General features: G+C 53.9%; 1 protein-coding gene across 4 annotated transcripts in view; it reads left to right on the top strand.

Moving 5' to 3' along the window:
* Positions 1-19,098, top strand: part of SYNGR1 (synaptogyrin 1) — a 30,707-nt gene extending 11,609 nt beyond the window's left edge. Inside the window, exons 2-4 of one of the 4 annotated variants that reach the window (XM_044940847.2) lie at positions 9,515-9,752; positions 11,137-11,282; positions 15,295-19,098. In XM_044940847.2, the coding sequence (XP_044796782.1) occupies positions 9,515-9,752; positions 11,137-11,282; positions 15,295-15,516 (606 nt within the window). In that variant the 3' untranslated portion in view covers positions 15,517-19,098. Of the gene's footprint in view, positions 1-9,514; positions 9,753-11,136; positions 11,283-12,216; positions 12,490-12,517; positions 12,824-15,294 lie in introns of those variants that run through there. The other 3 variants (XM_044940848.2, XM_044940849.1, XM_044940850.1) reach the window with 3 other exon arrangements.
* Positions 19,099-20,864: the final 1,766 nt, after the last annotated feature.

The following is a 20,864-nucleotide window of genomic DNA, read 5'->3' as shown; positions in this document are numbered from 1 at the left end:
GGGCACCAGCCTTGGATTCAGAGAGACCCGGGTTTGAGTCTGCATCCACCCCAACCAGCCGTGTGACCTGGGCAGGTCCCCTGGACGCGGGTAGAATGAGAATAAGGACAGGGACCTCGCGGAGTCAAGAGCATGTGCTTCAGCCCCATCGTGGGCCTGGAGGAATCCCGGTTCCTCCTCTGTCTGACTGTGGAACAGAAACCTGAGGCTGGGGCCTGCTTTCAGCGGGGGCTGCCTCCCACCCTCCCCGATCCTGGCCCTGCACATACTCCTGCTTGGGATTCATCTATGGGCTTGGCCCCCACTGAGATCCTGAGCAGCCCACTGAGTCAGGCGGGGAGACTGCGGCTAAACAGAGGAGTTCACCTGGGCTCAGAATGTCTGTGGGGAGCGTGGGCAGACTGCAGGGGCCTGCTTGTGTGTTCTTAGCAGTACTTCTTCCCTTCCTGGAGCCTCAGTTTCTTGACCAGCAGACTCTCAGCCTGGCCCGGGGAGGCTCCCTATCCTGGCCCAGCCCTGCAGCCGGGGGACCTGGCATGACCCCCCACGCCCCGCTCCCCTCCCAGCAGCGGGCCTCTGTCTGCAGGTTCTGGTGATGTTCCCTCCACAGGACGGTCCCCTCCCGCCCCTTCACCCCATCCCTTGACCCACACTAGCCCGCCCCCTCATCCCTCACCTGGGTGCTCCGTGGTCCCGCTGGTCCCCCTGCTTTTACCTTTGACCCACAGTGTTCTCCACCTCGCCGGGGTGATGTTTTTTAAAACCTAAGTCAGATCAAGTCACTCACCTTCTGCTGAACTCCGCCTTCCCTTTGAAGCCCTGGGTGACCTCATCTTGCTCATTCCCTTCAGCCATACTCTGTGAGCCTCTTCAACCACCAGACTCATCCCTGCCCCAGGGCCTTTGCACCTGGGGCTACTTCTCCATGGAACATCTCTCCCAGATATCTCCATGGCCCTACATCCCTGCAAACAGGCATCTGCTCAGAGCTCACTGGGTGACCCCCGTTCACCCAGTCTGTCTCCTCCTGTCCCTCCTGATGCTCCTTTAGCCTCCTTCTTGACTCAGCTCAGAAATCCCTGCTCAGGGCTCCCTCCCTGATCCCTGCCACTTCCCTCCCATGGGTCATGGCCTGCATTATCTACTCCACTCGTTTAGGGTCAGTCTGGCACCTTTTGGATGCTCCAGGTCAAGGTCACTCCAGGTCACAGGCTGATCCTTGCATGCAGGACCTCACTCATTGCTCACAGAACGTCAGTGGTTTAGGTACTGTTATCGCCCCCACTGTGCAGACTTGGAAACCGAGATTCGAGAGGTTAAGTGACTGGCCTGGGGTCACCTGCTAGACACGGGGCCAGGCAGATTCAGCATCCAGGCTACTGTGACCCAGGCTCTTGCCCCCTTGCTCCTGTCCCTCCAGAGCTGGTCAGCTCCTGACAGCTGTGTCTCCACGGAGGTGGTCACCCCTGGACGCTCCCTCTCAGCCCAACGTAAGGCACCAAGAAGCCTGTGGCCTGTGATGGATGCCTTCCCGAGGCTGTGTCTGTGGAGAGGAGGGCGGGGAGCTCAGAAGGACAGGCGGCTGGGAGCTGGCCCGAGGGCCCCTCCTTCCGCTCTGCCTGTGGCTCCTCCAGGCCCCTCGGAGGCTGTTTTGATCTTGCTACGTCCCTCCTGGGGACACGTCCTCGCCAGCACTTTCCTCTGGCTTCCCTGAGGATGCCCTGCTCTTCTCCCCCAAGAGGGCTTGTCTTAATGGTTCCTCCTCTGCGGTCGCCAAAGCCCAGACTTCCGCTCACCTGCTCCCCTCACCCCACAACTTCCTCGAAGCCTACTTTGGGGGGGGCCCACCCTTGTTCCAGCCCCCAGGGAGCATGTCTGACATGAAGTGTCCAGGGCCTCTGGAGAAGGCAGTTAACCCTTACAAAGTTCCAGCTGCTGTGCTCCAGGTGCTTGCTGATGTCATTCTCCCATCAGCCCTGGGCTGATTTTTACAGAGGACTAAGCTGAGGCTCCAGAGAAGGCAATGGCACCCCACTCCAGTACTCTTGCCTGGAAAATCCCATGGACGGAGGAGCCTAGAAGGCTGAATCCATGGGATCGCTGAGGGTCGGACACGACTGAGCGACTTCACTTTCACTTTTCACTTTCATGCATTGGAGAAGGAAATGGCAACCCACTCCAGTGTTCTTGCCTGGAGAATCCCAGGGACGGGGGAGCCTGGTGGGCTGCCGTCTATGGGGTCGCACAGAGTCGGACACGACTGAAGCGACTTAGCAGCAGCAGCAGCAAGCTGAGGCTCAGAGAGGTTAAGTCATTTGCCGGAGGCCACACAGCATGTGGAGCAGGCTTGGGATTTAAATCCATCCGGTCTGTGTGACTCCTCGTGTCTGAAGTCTCTCTCTAATCAAGAGGCTTTTAAGACCCCGGTTCGATTCCTGGGTTGGGAAGATCCACTGGAGAGGGGATAGGCTACCCACTCCAGGATTCTCAGGCTTCCCCTGTGGTTCAGCTGGTAAGGAATCCGCCTGCAATGCAGGAGACCTGGGTTCGATCCTTGGGTTGGGAAGATCCCCTGGAGAAGAAAGCAGCTACCCACTCCTGGAGAATTCCATGGACTGTATAGTCCGTGGGGCTGCAAAGAGCCAGACGCGACTGAGCGACTTTTACTGTCTTTCCGTTTTGCTGGATCGGTGGTGTCTAGTGACCGAATCTGAAGACAGGGCCTCAGATTCCCGACCTGGCGGTTTTCTGGTAGGAGTCTTAGACTGATCTCGGTCACAGTCCAAGGGGCTGTGTGAGTGGTGGACCCTGGAGCTGTGCAGTGCGTGGCCCAGGCAGCTGGCTGTCAGAGCCCGCCTTCATCTTGCGTGGGTGTCTGCCTTGCTCCTCTGGGCTGTGTCAGTAGCCCAGGGGTCCGTCTGACAACTGCTTTGAAGTCAGGACTTCCTGCTTCTCCCCTCCTGTGACCCTGAACACCAGACCCGCCACTCTGGCCCCACAGCCTGCTTTCCTGCTGATCCCCTGGGTCTCTGGAAAGAAAGAGTCGCCCCTCCTTTAGGGGTCTACCTTCTGAGGCCGAGCCAGCTCGGTCAGGTGGAGGAGAGCCTAGGGCTGAGATTGGGGAACTGGGCTCCGATTCGGCCTGTACTCCCGACAGCACTGTCACCTTCTCTGTCGGAGCCTCGGTTTTCCTGCTTTGTCAGTTGGGGGCAGTAGGGATCGCCCTCACTGTTCCATGGGGTGATTGTGAAGACCGGAGCCTGTGACTGGGCAGAGCTGTGAGCCTGGGGGCCTCCACAGGCCTGGGGTTGTGGTGACGTGTACGTTCCCAAGTCAGGATTGGCAGACGTGTGGCTCACGGGCCGCCACCGCCCACTTCGGTGCCCGTGGCTGAACCAGGACACAGCCTATCAATCCTTTCTTTTTTTCTTGAATTGCAGAAAAAAATTCACATTACCCACGATAAGCCATTTCAAAAGTATACAGTTCAGTGACATTTAGTGCATGCACAGTGTTGTACAACTGCCGCCTGTCTGGTTTCAAAACTTTTTCATGACCCCCATAAATACCCCCCATACCCATTGAGGAGTCACGCCCCATTCTCCACTTCCCCAGCCGCTGGTGATCGCTGGTCTCTTTGCTATGTTTTGCCTATTATGGGTATAACACATAAAAGAAATCATAGTGCTGACCTTTCATGTCTGGCTTCTTTCACTTCTTTCTTCATCAGTTTCAAGGTTCCTCTATTTGTATCAGAACTCTGCCCCTTTCAGTGGCCGAATAATATTCCAATGTATGGATGTGCCACAGCTTACTTCTCCACTCATCTGGTAGTGGATATTTGGGTCAGAATCCTTAACACACAGTGTCATGAACCAGTGATCTCCAAACTTTAGATCATGCACTCCTTTAGGAAAAAAATTTTGAGTCAGTCCTCCCATGAAGTGTGAATCTGAAACCCATGCACTTACGGTCAATTAGTCTATGACAAAGGAGGCAGAATATACAGTGGAGAAAAAGCAGTCTCTTCAATAAGTGATGCTGGGGAAACTGGACAGCTACATATAAATGAATGAAATCAGAGCATTCTTTCACACCATATTCAAAAACAGACTCACAATAGATTAGAGACCTAAATGTGAGACCAGAAAACATAAAACCCATAGAGGAAAATATAAGCAGAACACTCTGACATAAATCCTAGCAATATTTTGGGGGGATTTATCTCCTAAAGCAAAGGAAATAAAAGCAAGAATAAACAAATGAGACCTAGTTAAACTTGAAAGCTTTTGCCCACCAAAGTGAAAGTCGCTCAGTCGTGTCTGACTCTTTGCGACCCCATGGACTAAACAGTCCACAGAATTATAAACAAAACAAAAAGACAGCCCTACTGAATGGGAGAAGATATTTGCAATTGATAAGGCTGATAAGGGGTTAATACCCAGACTAGGTGAACAGCTCATACAACTCAACACACACACACACACACAAAATCCTGTAAAAAAAAAAATGCTGATTAAAAAATGGGCAGAAGATCTGAATAGACATTTCCCCAAAGAGGACATGCAGATGGCCAACAGGCACATAAAAAGATGCTTAGCATCACTAATCACCAGGGAAATGCAAATCAAAACCACAATGAGGTATCACCTCACATCAGGCACAACAGTTATCATCAAAAAGAACATGATGAGGATGTGAAGAAAAGGGAATCCTCATACACCTTTGATGGGAATGTAAATTGGTGCAGCTACTGTGGAAAACAGTATGGGGGGGGTCTCAAAAAACTAAAAATAGAACTACCATATGACCCAGCAGTCCCACTCCTGGGCCTATATCTGAGAAAACCAAAAACACTGACTTGAAAAGATACATGCACCCCAGTGTTCATAGCAGCATCATTTACAGTTGCCAAGAAATGGAGGCAACCTCGGTGTCCATCAACAGATTAATGGATAGGAACTTCCCTGGTGGTCCAGTGGCTAATTCTATACTGCCAATGCAGGGGGCCAGAGTTCAATCCCTGGTCATGGAACTGGATCCCACATGCTGCACTAAGAGTTTGCATGCCACAATGAAGATCCCACGTGCCACAACTAAGACTCCCACACAGCCAAATAAATAAATATACTTTTTTTAAAAAAACAGATGGATAAAGAATGGATAAAGAAGATGTGGTATATATATGCAATAGAATACTCAGTTCAGTTCAGTTGCTCAGCTGTGTCCGACTCTTTGCGACCTCATGGACTACAGCACACCAGGCTTCCCTGTCCATCACCAATTCCTGGAGCCTGCTCAGACTCATGTCCATCAAGTTGGTGATGCCATCTAACCATCTCATCCCCTGTCATCCCCTTCTCAGGCTGCCTTCAGTCTTTCCCAGTATCAGAGTCTTTTTCAAGGAGTCAGTTCTTTGCATCAGGTGGCCAAAGTATTGGAGATCAGCATCAGTCCTTCCAATGAATACTCAGGACTGATTTCCTTTCTGATGGGCTGGTTGGATCTCCTTGGTGTCCAAGGGACTCTCAAGAGTCTTCTCCAACACCACAGTTCAAAAGTATCAATTCTTCAGCACTCAGCTTTCTTTATAGTCCAACTCTCAAATCTGTACATGACTACTGGAAAAACCATAGTTTTGACTAGACATTTGTTGGCAAAGGTCTCTGCTTTTTAATATGCTGTCTAGGTTAGTCATAGGTTTTCTTCCAAGGAGCAAGCGTCTTTTAATTTCATGGCTGTGGTCACCATCTTCAGTGATTTTGGAGCCCAAAAAAATAAAGTCTGTCACTTTTTCTGTTGTTTCCCCATCTATTTGCCATGAAGTGATGGGACCAGATGCCATGATCTTAGTTTTCTGAATGTTGAGTTTTAACCCAACTTTTTCACTCTCCTCTTTCACTTTCATAAAGAGGCACTTTAGTTCTTCCTTTTCTGCTGTAAGGGTGGTGTCATCTGTGTATCTGAGGTTATTGATATTTCTCCTGGCAATCTTGATTCCAGTGTGCTTCATCCAGCCTGGCATTTTGCATGACATACTCTGCATATAAGTTAAATAAGCAGGGTGACAATATACAGCCTTGACGTACTCCTTCCCCAATTTGGAACCAGTCTGTTGTTCCATGTCCAGTTCTTACTGTTGCTTCTTGACCTGCATACAGATTTCTTAGGAGGCCGGTCAGGTGGTCTGGTATTCCCATCTCTTTCAGAATTTTCCACAGTTTATTGTGACCCACACAGTCAAAGGCTTTGGTGTAGTCAATAAAGCAGAAGTAGGTATTTTTCTGGAATTCTCTTGCTTTTTTGATAATCCAGCGGACGTTGGCAATTTGATCTCTGGTTCCTCTGCCTTTTCTAAATCTGTCTTGGAATGGAATACTACTCAGTCATAAAAAGGAAGGAAAATTTGCCATTTGCAGCAACATGAATGGCCTTGGAGGGTATTATGCTAAGTGAAATAAGTCAGACAGAGACGAATACTGTATATCAGTTATATATGGAGTCTAAAAAGTGCAACAAACTAGTAAATACAACAGAAAAGAAGCAGATATACAGATACAGAGAATAATTGTGGTTACCAGCAGAGAGGGGCAATACAGGGGTTAGGGATACTACTACTACTACTAAGTCGCTTCAGTCGTGTCCGACTCTGTGCGACCCCATGGACTGCAGCCTACCAGGCTTCTCCGTCCCTGGGATTCTCCAGGCAAGAACACTGGAGTGGGTTGCCATTTCCTTCTCCAATGCATGAAAGTGGAAAGTGAAAGTGAAATCGCTCAGTCGTGTCCGACTCTTAGCGACCCCATGGACTGCAGCCTACCAGGCTCCTCCGTCCATGGGATTTTCTGGGCAACAGTACTGGAGTGGGGTGCCATTGCCTTCTCCAGGGGTTAGGGATTAAGAGGTACAAACTGTTATGTATAAAATAAGCTACAAGGATTTATCGTACATCATGGAGACTATAGCCAATATTTTATAATAACTATAAATGGAGTATAGCCTTTAAAAACTGAATCACAAGTATATATTATATACTTATAACTTATATAATATACAATTATACTTCAATAAAAAATGTAGATTTGTTTTATATATATATATATTACTACTGCACAGATGTATCTAGTCCGTTATAAAATCCATGTGTAGACATCTTAAAGACACAATTAAAAAAATGATGCTTCTCATATTTTTTCTCACACCTGCCATGGAGTCTCTACCCATCCAAGGTGTTAGCTAAGGACAAAACTGTATCTGGTTCACACTTAAATTATAGTTCCTCATTGTGGAAAAATTGGAAAGCAAAGTGAAGTGGGAAATGGGCAATTAAAATCCTCTGCATTAAAATGGATAACCAACAAAGACATACTTTATAGCACAGGGAAGTCTGTCATGCGGCAGCCTGGATGGGAGGGGAGTTTGGGGGAGAATGGATGCATGTGTGTGTATGGCTGAGTCCCTGTGCTGTCCACCGAAACCATCACAGCTTTGTTAATCAGCTATGTGCTTAGTTGCTCAGTCGTGCCTGACTCTGCGACCCCATGGACTGTAGCCCACCGGGCTCCTCTGTCCATGGAATTCTCCAGGCAAGAATACTGGAATGGGTTGCCGTTTCCTTCTCTAGAGGATCTTCTCAACCCAGGGATCTAACCTATATCTCCTGTGTCTCCTGCATTGCAGGCAGATTCTTTTACCCAGTGAGCCTTTGGGGAAGCTTAATCAGCTATACTTCAGTATGAAATAAAAAGTTAAAAAAAAAAGTCCTATGCAGCTGCACCTCAGGTTCACTGCAGGCCACATCTGAGGCTCTGTCTTCCTGTCTGTTTGTCCATTGACTGTGGGTGGGCCTCTTCATCGTCAGAGTTTCAGGGGAGGTGAGAGGCAGGAGGAAGAAGCATGGACTTCAGGATCAGGTCGCTGGGTTTGAAGCCAGCTCTGCCACCTCCCAGCTGTGTGACTCTGGGCACGTAAACTAACACCCTCACCTTCCCTGTCTCGTCTGCAAAACGCCAACGATACTGATGTGTGCGTTAGCTGCTGCTGCGTCACAGCACACCCCCAAATGCAATGACTTAAAACAGGCAATGTTCGGGGACTTCCCTACTGGTCTAGGGGTTAAGACTCCGCCTTCCAATGCAGAGGACGCTGGTTCAATCCCTGGTTAGGAAACTGAGATCCCACACACAGTGCAGCAATGAAGCCCACACAGCAACACTAGAGAGAAGCCTGCACATGGTAACCAAGATCCTGCATGCTGCAACTAAGACTTGACGCAGCCAAGTAGATAAAGCACACGTGAAAAACAACAAAAGCGCTGTATTCTCACAGATTCCGTGGCCAGGAACCTGCTTAGTGAGGTGCTACCGCCTCGCACATCGCGGTGTTGGCCAGGGCTGCGGTCTCATCTGAAGGCTGAGGGTAGGTCTGCCCTCAGGCTCACTTACATGGCTCTGGCAGGCCTCATTCCTTGTGGGCCGCGTTCCCTGTTGGCCGTTGCCTGGAGACTTCCCTCAGTTCCACATCCGTGTGTTTCTTCATAAGGCAGCTCAAATCCTGGCAGCCGCTTCCCTCAGAGCGAGCAAGGAGGGGCCGGAGAGCATGAGCTCGACCGAGGCCGGGGCTTTGTAATCTCCTCACACAAGTGACATCCCATCACTTCTTGCCACAGTCTGTTTTGTTCAGAAGCAACTTGCTAGGCTCAGCCCTCAGTCAAGGGGAAGGGGATAGTACAAGGATGTAGATAACAGGAGGTAGGGTCAGGAGCGGCCACCCCTGCTGGCAGCCACCTCAGCTGAAATAGACCCGTCTTGGAAGTTGCTGGGGGCATTAAAGGAGGTAACACCTGTTACACTTGGGGTCCTGCAGGTTGCCCTGTAATTGACAGGGTTGTAACTGGTGTATTTGTTCATAACTGGTGTATTTGTTCATTTGTCATTCTTTCTGCTTGTCAGCGCCTGGGCATCAGGGAAGGGTGGGACCAAGGACAGGGCCTGAGACCCCAGAACAGCCTGTCATTCCACAGAACCCATGATGGGGCTGGCTCATGCCAGAATCAGCCAGGGGCTTGCGGGCTTGGCAGTTCACCACCTGGAGGGCTGAGAACGCTTCTTCTGGGAGGCTGGGTCAGTCCTAGAGAAACCTTGGTGTCAGGGCCCAGGAAGGCCTCTTAGCACCTGGCTGGAAGGGGAGTGGGGCCACATCTGTGGTTGGCGGTAGGGGGGTGGTCCTCAGTGCCTCCAGCTGGAGAAGGAAGTGATTGACCCCACCTGTGCTGTGTGACCCCAGGCAAGTTTCCCTCCCTCTCTGGGCCTCCCCCTCTGACCTGCCTGCCTCACCTCGGCCCTGTGACTGTTTGGGGTAAAGAGGGCTCACAGAGGGGCAGGCAGCCGGTGAGGGGGTTGGTAGCCCTCCCCTCCTGCCCCCCCACCCCCCACCCTGGGCTGGTCCTAGGAGGGGCCTGCCCACCTCCTACCCGGGTCTCACGGCCACCCCCACCCCTCCCCTGTCACCACAGGTGTTCTCCATCGTGGTGTTCGGCTCCATCGTGAATGAGGGCTACCTCAACAGCCCCTCAGAAAGCGAGGAGTTCTGCATCTACAACCGCAACCCCAACGCCTGCGGCTACGGCGTGACCGTGGGCGTGCTCGCCTTCCTCACCTGCCTGCTCTACCTGGCCCTGGATGTGTACTTCCCCCAGATAAGCAGCGTCAAGGACCGGAAGAAGGCCGTCCTGTCCGACATCGGAGTCTCGGGTGAGCCCCACCCTAGTGGGTACTGTGCCCCCCTCCCCCCGCCAGCAGCACAGAGTCTGCAGGGGGCTCTCCTGACCGTGATCCTGCTCAGCCTCACACACACCTGAGAGGTGGCTGCCACCCTTCTGCCCGTTTTCCAGATGGGGAAACCGAGTTGCAGGCTGTTGCAAAGGGACAGACTTGGGGTCACAAGGCTGGCAGCAGGGTCATGTAGGGTCAGGGCGGGGCCCGAGACCCCAAGATAGCCCACAGCTCACAGCAGAGTTGGAACACAATGTCTGGAGAGGGTTCCTCTGCTTTCATTGGCCTCCTCTGGCTCCCCTCCCTGGTGGAGCCCCGTGAGAACTAAGCTGGGCGATGGCCAAAGGCCCTGCACACAGTAGGTGCCTTGGGAGGGTCAAGACTGGGGGCTGGGGAGCTGCCCTTGCCCTTCAGAAGTGGCTTTGGCAGAGGTGCCCTGGCCTCTGTCCCAGTGAGTCTGAGAGACTGATTGGAGGAGGCTTGGGCTTGGTGTCCCTGGCCTGGGGCTCTCAGGTCTCTGTCTGGGGCCCCTCCAGCCGCGTCCAGGACTCTCAGGATGTGTCTAGTCTGCAGGCAGTGAGGCCTGGGGCCCCTTCGACTTGAAGGTACAGATATGCCGCGAGTAGTTCTCAAACTGTACTCCACGGAGCCCCAGGGCTCCCCAGCAGTGCCTCTGGGAGGGGCTGGGCTCTAGGTGCCAGCCCTTGGGCATGCACGCTCTTCATCCAGAGCAGCTCTGGGGCTCTCTAGGTAGACTGTAGGCATACAGAGAAGAACTTGTCCCTACAAGGCTCCCACCCTAAAAACTCCCAGACCTGGGCTCTCAAAGGAACCCTCAGGCACCTCAAGGCTCCCTGGGACTGCAAACAGACGTGTCCCCTCGTCCTCCCCAGTCCAGTTCTCTGGGAGGCTGCAGCCAGGTGGTGGGGGGGCTCAGGTGACCGCCCCTCACAGAAGAGGTGCGGGCCTCAGGCTGGACCACGGGTCAGTCAGGGATTGAGCTGGGAAGCCTGTGCTGGCTGAGCTTAGAGCAGCGCGGCCGAGGCTCACTGACTTTTCTTTGTCTCTCCCCGTCCCTCCCTCTCTCACTGCCCGCCCCTCCCTGACTCTGCTCCCGGCCTGGCCGTCTCCTTCCCCGGGGTCTCTCTCCTGCTCCGGGTCTGGCCGGCCTCTCTGTTCTCCCCTGTGCTTCCCCGCGCTCCCCGCACTCTGACCCCCCCCCCACCTCCTCTCCCTCTGTGGGTGGGGAGTGTGGGAGACTCGCCCTTGAACCTCCCTGGTTCCTCGGTTTTTTTTCTCTGTCTCCTCCTCCCCATCCGCCCTCTCCGCCCACGTGGGCTGCCTGGCCCCGCACCCACCCCAGCCTTCTGGGCCTTCCTCTGGTTCGTGGGCTTCTGCTTCCTGGCCAACCAGTGGCAGGTCTCTGAGCCCAAGGACAACCCGCTGAACGAGGGGACGGACGCGGCCCGGGCCGCCATCGCCTTCTCCTTCTTCTCCATCTTCACGTGGGTGAGTACACCGTCCAGCCAGGCCACACCCGCCCACCCCAGCCGAGCTCCCGGGCGGGTGGCCTTTGAGCACAGCCAGGGTCTCTGTTCTGCTTCCCGCCTCAATGCACAAGGCGGGGCTGCTCCCTGAGGAGGTAGACCGCTGCCCTTTGCCAGCCAGGACGGTCAGGGGTGATAGCAGACCCTGGCTCCGGTGCAGGGCACCCTTCCTGTGGGAGCAGCTTCTCCTCCTAACCACTCCGGTCATTGAGTGGTAGTTATTTACTGTTCCCTTTTACAGACGAGAAGGCTGAGGCCTAGATGGAAAGATAAGGCTTTGAGGTTCAAGGCTGAGAAGGAGCAGAGGCTGAGAGTCTCTGGGTTGAATCTTGGGGCTTCTCCTGATTTTCTGGGCCTCTGCCTTCCTGTCTGTAAAATGGGGAGATTGGGTTTGCAGTGGGCTGTGTCACAAATACAGGTGCCCATCTGGCAGGCAGAATGAGAGAAGGCGTGAGTGGAGCCGGCGGCAGGTGTACAGCATCCTGAAAGGGCCCCCTCTACCCGGCCCCCGTTCTGAGCAGGACTGGGGACCCACAGAGGCCAGGGCTTCTGGTTTTCCCAGGGAGGCCAGGAATCTGAACTTCTATGTGGATTCTGATCTTTTTGTGTTAAAAATACATATATATTTGACCTCCACATATGTATGTAGGTCAAAAAAAGCATGTCTCTGGGCGCCCCTGGCCAGAGGTCGCCCCCTTTGTGGATTTTGGATCTGGTGGTCTCGCGCGCCAGTCGGCCTGGCAGCGTGACTGACCCCTCCTTCCCACTGGTTCCCTGTCCTCCCAACATATTTTTTCTTCTCCCGTCTCCCTCCTGCAAATATCTAGGGTCATATGGGCTCCCTTCCCCCTTCCCAAGGGTTCTCCCTTCCCCTCCCACAACCCCCTCCCGTGCAGGCCTTCGAGCTGTCCTCGGCCTTCTGCAAGAAGCCCCCCGCCCGCCCCGGGGCTGTATATAGGCACCAGCGCCGGCCACTCCTGTGAGACTGCTGCCCCAGCCTTCCCTGTTTCCCCTTTTCCCCTGGGGCGGGGCTTGCAGAGAAGGAGTGAGTGATTGGTCACCGGGACTTCCAGGGGCGGAGTCTGAATGGCTGACGGACAGGTGCCGACCGGGCACCCTGAAGCCAGCCTCCCAGATGGCGCCTCTGCCTACCCCCTCTTCTTCCCTGCCGGCCTCACCCCTGCTCTCTCCTGGCAGAGCCTGACCGCAGCCTTGGCCGTGCGGAGATTCAAGGACCTTACCTTCCAGGAGGAATACAACACGCTGTTTCCCGCCTCGGCACAGCCGTAGGCCTGCACAGCGTCCAGAAGCAGGAAGCCCTAAGTATATGCCCAGTGGCAAGGTTGAAGGGCAGCCCACTGCCTGGACCAGCCAAGATGCCAGGGCGTGCAGGGTAGCGGAAGGCTGGCTAGAGGGGCCAGTTAAGGCTCACCACTTCCTCATCACCTCCTTTGATGATTCTTCATGTGTCTGTTCATTCAGTAAACATTTATTGAGCAACTATTCTGTGCCTAGTGATGAATCAGAGGTGGTTCCTGGCCCCAGGAGCCCACAGGCTGGGGATGGGAAGATAGACAAACCGAAATCTCTCTCAAACTCACTGCCACAGGCTGGAGGTGGCTCCATAAGGGCTGAGAGCCCCTCCTACAGCTGCAATATGAAGGCCAATTTTATAGCCCCCGTGGAGGCTGGCTGCCAAGAGGGACCTGGCCCAGCACAGCAGAGGACTCCTGGTCTGACTCTGCTCTCGTGTGCTGTGGGACCCTGGGCAGAACCATGCACCACTCTGTGCCTCAGTCTACCTCCCTGGACTGAGGAGTGATAATGAGCCAACCTTTCAGGGCTGTTGTGCAGATGAAACGAAGGTTGGCACGGGGCTTGGCACAGAGATGCTCAATAAATGTCACTTCTTTTGTTCATTCATTCATTCTCTCCAAGGAGTCAGGGACACCTTCATAACTTCTCCTTTGGGAGTGATTCCTGTGTGGTGAATCCCTGATCTTCCAAAGGACCTTGGCCTCCAGTCCTGCACAGGTTCCCTCCTTGGGGCCCTCAGCTGCCCTGGAACACAGACCGGCCCCCGGGGCAAAGCCCTGTGCAGTGGAGATGCCGCAGAGAGTGCGCCTGCTCTGAAGAAGCAGAGCCAGGTGGACCACTAGGTCCCTGGGCTCTGAACGGAACTCCCAGCCTCACCTCTGCACGCAGGCCCAGCAGGGGCCCACACCCCCTCCATGGTTCCTGTCTGTGGCTCTTTGAACTGGATGGCTCAGAGAGTCCTTAACTCAGCTGAGGTGAAGGAGTGACTGCAGAGACAGCACTAGCTGCCTGTAGCCAGAGTCCCGCCCTGGAAGGGTCTGCGAAGGTCATCAGCTCCAGGCCTCTGCCTCCATGCAGGACAGCAGTAGAGCCAGGGAGCTTGGGAGGACCATGTCTGCAGAAGTTCCTCTCAGGGACTCATTCATCCATTCCTTTTGTGCTCTTGTGGACTCGCTGATGGCTCAAGGGTGCTGAAGACGTGGTCTCTACCCTGGGTGGGGGAGGGGCTTTCCACCTCCCTGCCCCAGGCTCCTGCATCTGAGCACCCTGTAGCCAGGACCTCATACCAGCATCGTGGAAAATACAAAAGGGCCACTCCTGATTCCTCAGCCCACCTCCTTAAGGCCTGGTCTGCCTTTTCCAGGCCCCTGGCACTTTGCCACTGCCTCTCATCTGTTGGCCCTCTCAGGTTCCTGGTTGACTTAGGGCCTTGTCAACTGGCTGATCAAAAGGAAGGAGATGGGGAGGGCCCTGGCCTAGGAAGGGGCAGGACCCCTATGTTCAGATCTGGGTTCTGGCACTGACTCTGCCATGAGGCCCCCTTTTCTAGGCCTCAGTCTTCCTGGCCCCCAAACAGAATTATGTAGAACATAAGCATTTTCCCATCACAGGCAGATGACCTGGGTTGGGAAGACCTCTGGAGAAGGCTTTCAGTGTAAACCTGTAAACACTGTCTTTTAATGACAGGTTTAATTTATTCCCTAGCTTGGTATGATCAGTTTCATTGTCCTTAATAATAATGTAATTGCTTTTACTTAAAAAGGGCTTCCCACCTATGTGTATAAGCTGTAGATAAGTCTTTCCCAACTGAGTTCTATGTAAAAAGGGTTTCAGTGGTCAGTTAAGTGGTTGCTTGCTTGGGGATCCCAGCATACATGAAATAATCAAAGCTCTGATGACTCCTGTGGTCCTCTGTTTAATTCAGTTTCCCAAACTTATTTGATTAAGCATTTCAGTTAGAATTAGGTTCAGCAGCAAATGACAGAAATCACAAATGACAGTGGTCTGAAAAAGTCTAAGTCTGGGAGGACAGTCCAGGGCTGGCATAAGTGACTCCAGAAGTCTTTAGTGACTGAGGCCTCTTCCATCCCTACAGTTTGCCTCATGGACCTCATGGTCCATTATGGCAGCTACAGTGCCAACTCTCACGTCTGCATTCCAGGCATCAAGTCAAAGGGTGAGACAGGGAATTTGGGGCCGACGCATTGGCTAGAGCTTAGTGATATGGCTATGCCTAGCTGCAAGAGGGACAGAATAACTTTTAGGAGAGGCCAACATTTCTCTGTCCCACCAAGAAATTTTTTTCTTCATTCCATCTAACATCCTAAGAACACAGTTGGAGAAGGATATTATGGGGCTTAGGCCATTTTAACACTCCAGAGTGGAGACTCTAGAATTTTTTTTTACCCTCAGTAACCTTTGGCATTAGGGGTCATCAGGCAGGTGATCGCCGAAATTCTTATTGGCTGGACAGTGTGGTTCTGGGCTGGCTTCTGAGGACAGCTTTCCTCCATCCCCCCTCAAGCGTGTTTTGAGGATATTTAACCCTCTACTGTCCGTGTCCTGTGGACTAACCTCTACTAACCCAGTGCTCTTGTCTGTCTCTCCCCTAACCACCCCTCCCACCTGTCCTTGTCCCTGCCAACCCCCGTCCCCAGGCGGGCCAGGCTGTGCTGGCCTTCCAGAGGTACCAGATTGGCGCCGACTCGGCCCTCTTCTCCCAGGACTACATGGACCCCAGCCAGGACTCCAGCATGCCTTACGCCCCCTACGTGGAGCCCAGCACCGGGCCAGAGCCCACCAGCATGGGCGGCACCTACCAGCAGCCGGCCAGCGCCTTCGAGCCCGAGCCCCAGGGCTACCAGTCGCAGGGCTACTGAGCCACAGGGACCACCTGCCCCCCGCCTGCCCCTGAGCCACCCCAGCTGCCCCCTGCCCCCTCCCTCCATGCCCAGCCCCCCTGCTCCCTCCCCGGCTGCCCTGCCTGGCACCTCCAGGTGGTCCCACTGAGGTCCAGGGCCACTCGGGTGGGCGGGGGCAGTGAGGTGTTGGGGGTGTCCACGTGTGTGCAGGTGTGCAGCGCCCTGGGAGGTTGCGTTCATTCCTTATGTCTGCAAGCCTTCATTGAGCACCTGCTGTATGTCAGGCCTGTGCTTGGCACGAGTGCTAAGGCAGATGGTCCCCGGAGACGAGGAAGAGGTGATGTGGAGGAGGCCCTGCTCTTAACCAGAGGAAGGAATGGAGAGAATGTTCCACCGGGAGGATGCTGGGAAGGTTTGACTGCGGGGTGTGAGTACCCGCAGGACGCTGGGGGCTGTCACCTGCTAGAAGTGACACCCCCGCCCTGCTCTGAGTGTTGGGCCGCCTCCATTTTATGGTTGAGGAAACTGAGGCCTGGCAAGGTCAGGGCACTCAGGCAGCCAGTGGTAGAGGTGGGGCCACCACAGGCTACCCGACGGCAGAGCACCTTCTGTCCCCCAGGGTCCCCACCATCTCCCATCCCCGAGCCCGGGGCTCCGCTGCTCAGAGCTACAGTCCCTCTGGGAGGCCTTGGGGACCTCAGCCCGTGAGACACCCTGATTCTGCTGCAAGCCAGGGGCCTGCTCTGCCCCGACTGTTCCGCCCAGCGGGACAGCCCTGCCTCCAGGCCCCTCTCCCCACATCCCGCCGGCCTCTGCCCTGGCCGCCTTCCCGGGCGAGAGAGCCGAGCGGGCCGGCCTGGCTCCCATGTACCACTCCGAGCTGTGTGCATCCTCCCAGGAGCTCCAGCAGGCCTTCACGGCCTCCCGACGGAATGACCACTGTCCCTGCCTCTAGGAGTGGCGTGCTAAGTCCCTGCCTGGGGCTGGGTGGACAAGGAGGCCTGGAGGGGGAGTGCCTGGCCCAGGATCACAGTGAGTGAGTGGCAGAGCTGGGCTTGCTACCTGGGCTACTTCGTCCCAGCCACCCAGCAGGCGCCCCCTTCCCTGCCCCTGCGACCTCCCAGGAAACAGAACTGATCTGGGACACTGTGTCATCTTTCCTTCATCCGGGGTCAGCTGGGGGCCGAGGGGCGGGGATGGCCAAGCCAAGGTCTTCCAGAAGGCCTGCCATGTGACTGGGCTCTCTGTGGGAAGACAGGGCTCTAGACCCAGCTTGGCCTCCACCTGGAAGCTGCTGCCATGGGACAGACTGTCCCCAAGATGAGTGGCAAGAGCCCCTCGGGCATGGAAGTCCGGGGGAGGCCACAGGCCAGGGGAGAGGGTGGCAGGTGTCCCCCGAGGCACGGGAGGTGTGAGGAGGGACTCTTGGATAATGCAGGCTCTCTACTGAGCCTTATAGGATGGGCAGGCCTTGAAGCGGGGAGACTGTGGGGACGGTGTCCACGCGCCATTGCCTCGGGGAGTGGGGCAGCGGGATTGTGGGTTGGCGCAGTGCTGGGTGTTCCCACCACCAGCCCCCACGAGAACCCTAAGAGGCAGGTCATAGCTACCCACTTGCCTGTTGACTCAGCAGTGATGGGGCATTTGTGGCGGGAACACAAAGGGTGTGGTGTCTGCCCTCGAGGAGCTGACTGTCCTCAGAGATGAGCGTTAAACCGACTGCTGGACCCAGGGTCCCTTACGGGGGCCAGGCGCTGTGTGAGTACAGCTGTGTGGATGCAGGTCCCCACGGAGGGGCCCGGAGGATGGGTAGGTGTTAGTGTGGCAGTGAGGGAAGGAGCGGGAATTTCCTTGGCAGAGAAGCAGCATCATTGCCCCCACTTAACAGAAGGAGAAACTGAGGCTCAGCGCACGAGTGGGTTAGCAGTGGAGCATGGATCAGGTCTGATTAAGTCCTCCCAAGGGGCAGTGGTGACGGGAGAGGACCCCAGACAGCCGGGTGACAGCTGCTTGTTGGGGACTTCAACTTTCCACGTCTGGGGAAGGGGCTCCCCCAGGGTGGCCCGGGCTGGGACAGGCTGGGACTCTGGTTTCCTCCAAGTTGAGCAGTGGAGCCTGCACTAGACCAGAGGTTTGCAAAGCAGGTCAGGGGGGTGAATGTGGTCTGTTTCTGGCAGAGAGAAGTTTGGTGTCCACACAGGATGCTATGAGAAGTCCTCCCCCTCGTCCCCTCCCTATCAAAAGCCTCCCTTGCTGGGGAGACCCCAGGGTGCTGCCTGTCTGTTCCCCTGGGCACTGACCAGCTGCTGGTGATGCTGGGTGAGAGAGCAAGGTACTGGGTATTTATTACAGAGTCTCCCTGCCACCCCAGAATGGGAAGGTTTACCAGACCCCCTGCCAGGAATGGGGGTGCTGAATCATTTCACTCAGCATTCCCCACTAGTCCTGGGGTGCCGCCCAGGCAGGACCCCATCCGGGGTCAGGCTGTGCCCTGGTGGGTGAGAAAGAGAGGACCAGAGATGTGGAGCGCAGGATTTAATTGAGACCCAGGGCTCCTGACTCCCCTTCTGAGTGGTCGGTGGGCAAGTCTTGCTGCTTCTGTTGGCTGAGGACAATCCCCTGGAGGCCTCAAGCCTGGAGCCAGTGCTCACAGGTCAGTGGCACCCCCTTTCCCTCCCTGCTGCCCCTCCTCTGCCTCCCCTCTGCTTCCAAGCCTTTCCTTGGAGAAGGGCACCCCTGCAGTCTGACCTTGCTGAGTTTGGACCCCCTCTTCCCATCGAGTACTAGAGAGGGCCAAGGAAAACTGGGTTCCACACGAGATTAGAGCTTCGAGGACCCTTACAGGGGTGAAGTCTGGGCCAGGAAGACAGTGACTTGTCCATGGTTAAGCACAGAGCTAGAGGTTCCAGATCCAGGTCTCCAGCCTCTGATTGTGCAGTCACAGGTCATCTGCCTGGGCGTGGCTCCTGCCACACCTGGGGGTGTAACTGTTGGGGCTAGCTCAGAGGATCCCAGCATCTTCTCCGCACTCCAACCTTCCCAGGTGATTCTTGATCTTCAAAGTCTGTTGGGGGTCCCAGGCTTCCCCCATGTAACCAAGATCCCCCAACCCCGTACTACCCCTCGGGAGCCCCCAGTCTTGGCCCAAGACCCCTTTGATTCTCTATGGAGCACAAAGGGGGAGCACCCCTCCCAACAAGAGTTTGTGGGAGGATAGACGTGTCCACCCATCTCCTGGCGCTGCCCCTCAATGTGACACTCCCCATCCCCAGGTGCCCACAGCCCTTGTCTGGGTGCCCCTGCCCTGCCCGCAGCGTTACTGCCTGTGTATAGTATAAATATATATATTTTCTATATATAAGATGTATAATATAAGGCTCCACAAATATATCTGTGTGTGTGTGTGTGTGTGCGCGCAGTGAATGGCAGTCCCCATCCTGGGCCCCCACTCTGGACTCCCCCACCACCTGGTTAAGTCTCTCAAGAGTGAATCCAGTGGCCCCGTGGCACCCTTCTCTATGACATCTGTCCATTTGTGGTGAACCAAGTGAAGGCGGTGACTTCTGGTGACATAGTAATAAAGTGAAGACTCAAAACCCACCAGTGGACTGCAGAGCGTCACGGTGTTTCTTTGTTCTTCATGAGTGTGGCTTGGCATTTCCCTGTCGCCTCTGTCTCCCCTGACCTGGAACATGCTTTATTGTTCATTATTGTTTAGTTAAAAAGTAAAATCATTACAGTTGAAGCCAGTACTCCCCAACTTGACTTGTGTACACGCACACACACCCCATCGCTGCTCCGTAGCCTGGTCCCTTCTAGAGTCAGCGAAGATTAGGAGCGTGACCTCATTCCTTCCAGACTGTTCCCATGCGCTTATGTACACACATGTTTGCAGGACACTGTTTTTAAAGTTAGCTGCCCTGAGCTGTTTTAATACTTAAACAGATCTGTAAAGTGCCAGACTCTGTACTGGCCTTAGGAGTTCAACAGTTAACCAGGTAGACAGTCCCTGACCTCACAGAGGTGGCCTTCCAGCAGGGGAGATAGATGTTAAACCAACATGCAAGCAAAAATCTCAACTGCGTGAGTGCTGAGTGTCAGAGATGCAGTTTAGACCTGAGCCCCTCTGAGCAGAGGACCCTTAACCTGAAGCACACCCCTGAGACATGGTGGGACTGGGCTCCAACCCTTTGGGTTTGGCTAGACCCTGAGCCTCACTGTAACAGCTTTTCCCTCAGTCTTTAAGATTTATAAAAGAAGAGATGGTTGGATAGCATCACCGACTCAATGAACGAGAGTTTGAGCAAACTGGGAGATGGTGAAGGACAGGGAAGCCTGGTGGGCTACAGTCCATAGGGTCACAGAGAGTTGGACACGACTGAGCAACAGCAGTGCCCACACTGTTCTCCATTTGCACTTTCTGTCCTTGAATCTTTATTCAGGTGTTCCCTCCACTCTCCAGTGACCACGCACCACATATGTTGCCTGTCAAAAGACTTCAAAAGTTGACAATGAAGGACTCAGATCTGCCATCTGGGGTGGGGGTGGGGGAGTGATTCAAAAGACTAAGTCTTGGGTCAAGAAGATGGGTCCCCAAAAGGGCTGAACGGGACATCCCAGTGGAGACTGCCAGCATTCCAAGATGACCAGCCCTCCACACCAATGTGGATTTTCAAAAAGTCATCATATGATGGCCATTCACTGGACTGGAGGGAAGTCTGTAAAAGCCTGAAAGGCTTGTCACAGAGTCAGGACAATTGGGGGAAATGCGAAAATGCTTTAAAAAAATATTACTAGTTTTGAGAATCAGGGCCACTATATAATTTTCAAAGCCCAGTTCAAAATTAAATGCACAGCCTCTTTGAAAAGCAATAAAAGGGACTTCCCTGGTGGTCCAGTGGCTAAGACTGTGCACTCCCAATGCAGGGGGTCTGAGTTCAATCCCCAGTCAGGGAACTAGATCCCACATGCTGCAACTAAGACCTGGCACAGCCAAAAAAAAGCAATAAGAAACCAGTACAGTTAAAGGTACTAAATATAAAGATTTTTCCTTTCAAAATATTTTATTACTTATATGTAAAGGGTAATAGTGATACATGAGTAACACTATAAACCTAAAATTGCAAAGCAAATTTTCATTGTCATAAATTTATATAATACAATAACACCTTGTTAATATGATATCTGACTATTAAACTTTTTTGACTCACTTTTTTGCAAATTCATTTACCAAAACACATACTTTTGCCAGTATCATTTCAATTGAAATAATGGAAAGCTATGACAATCATTCCTGCTTAATTCAAGATCACAATTTTTTATAACTTTTAATTTTGAGAAGGATCTTTCTGCTGCTGCAACTGTTG

The sequence above is a fragment of the Bubalus bubalis genome, chromosome 4, assembly GCF_019923935.1.
Source record: "Bubalus bubalis isolate 160015118507 breed Murrah chromosome 4, NDDB_SH_1, whole genome shotgun sequence".
In the NCBI taxonomy this organism is placed as follows: Eukaryota; Metazoa; Chordata; class Mammalia; order Artiodactyla; family Bovidae; genus Bubalus; species Bubalus bubalis.
Note: the sequence above shows the minus strand (reverse complement) of the source record. Positions and strands in the feature narration are given on the sequence as shown.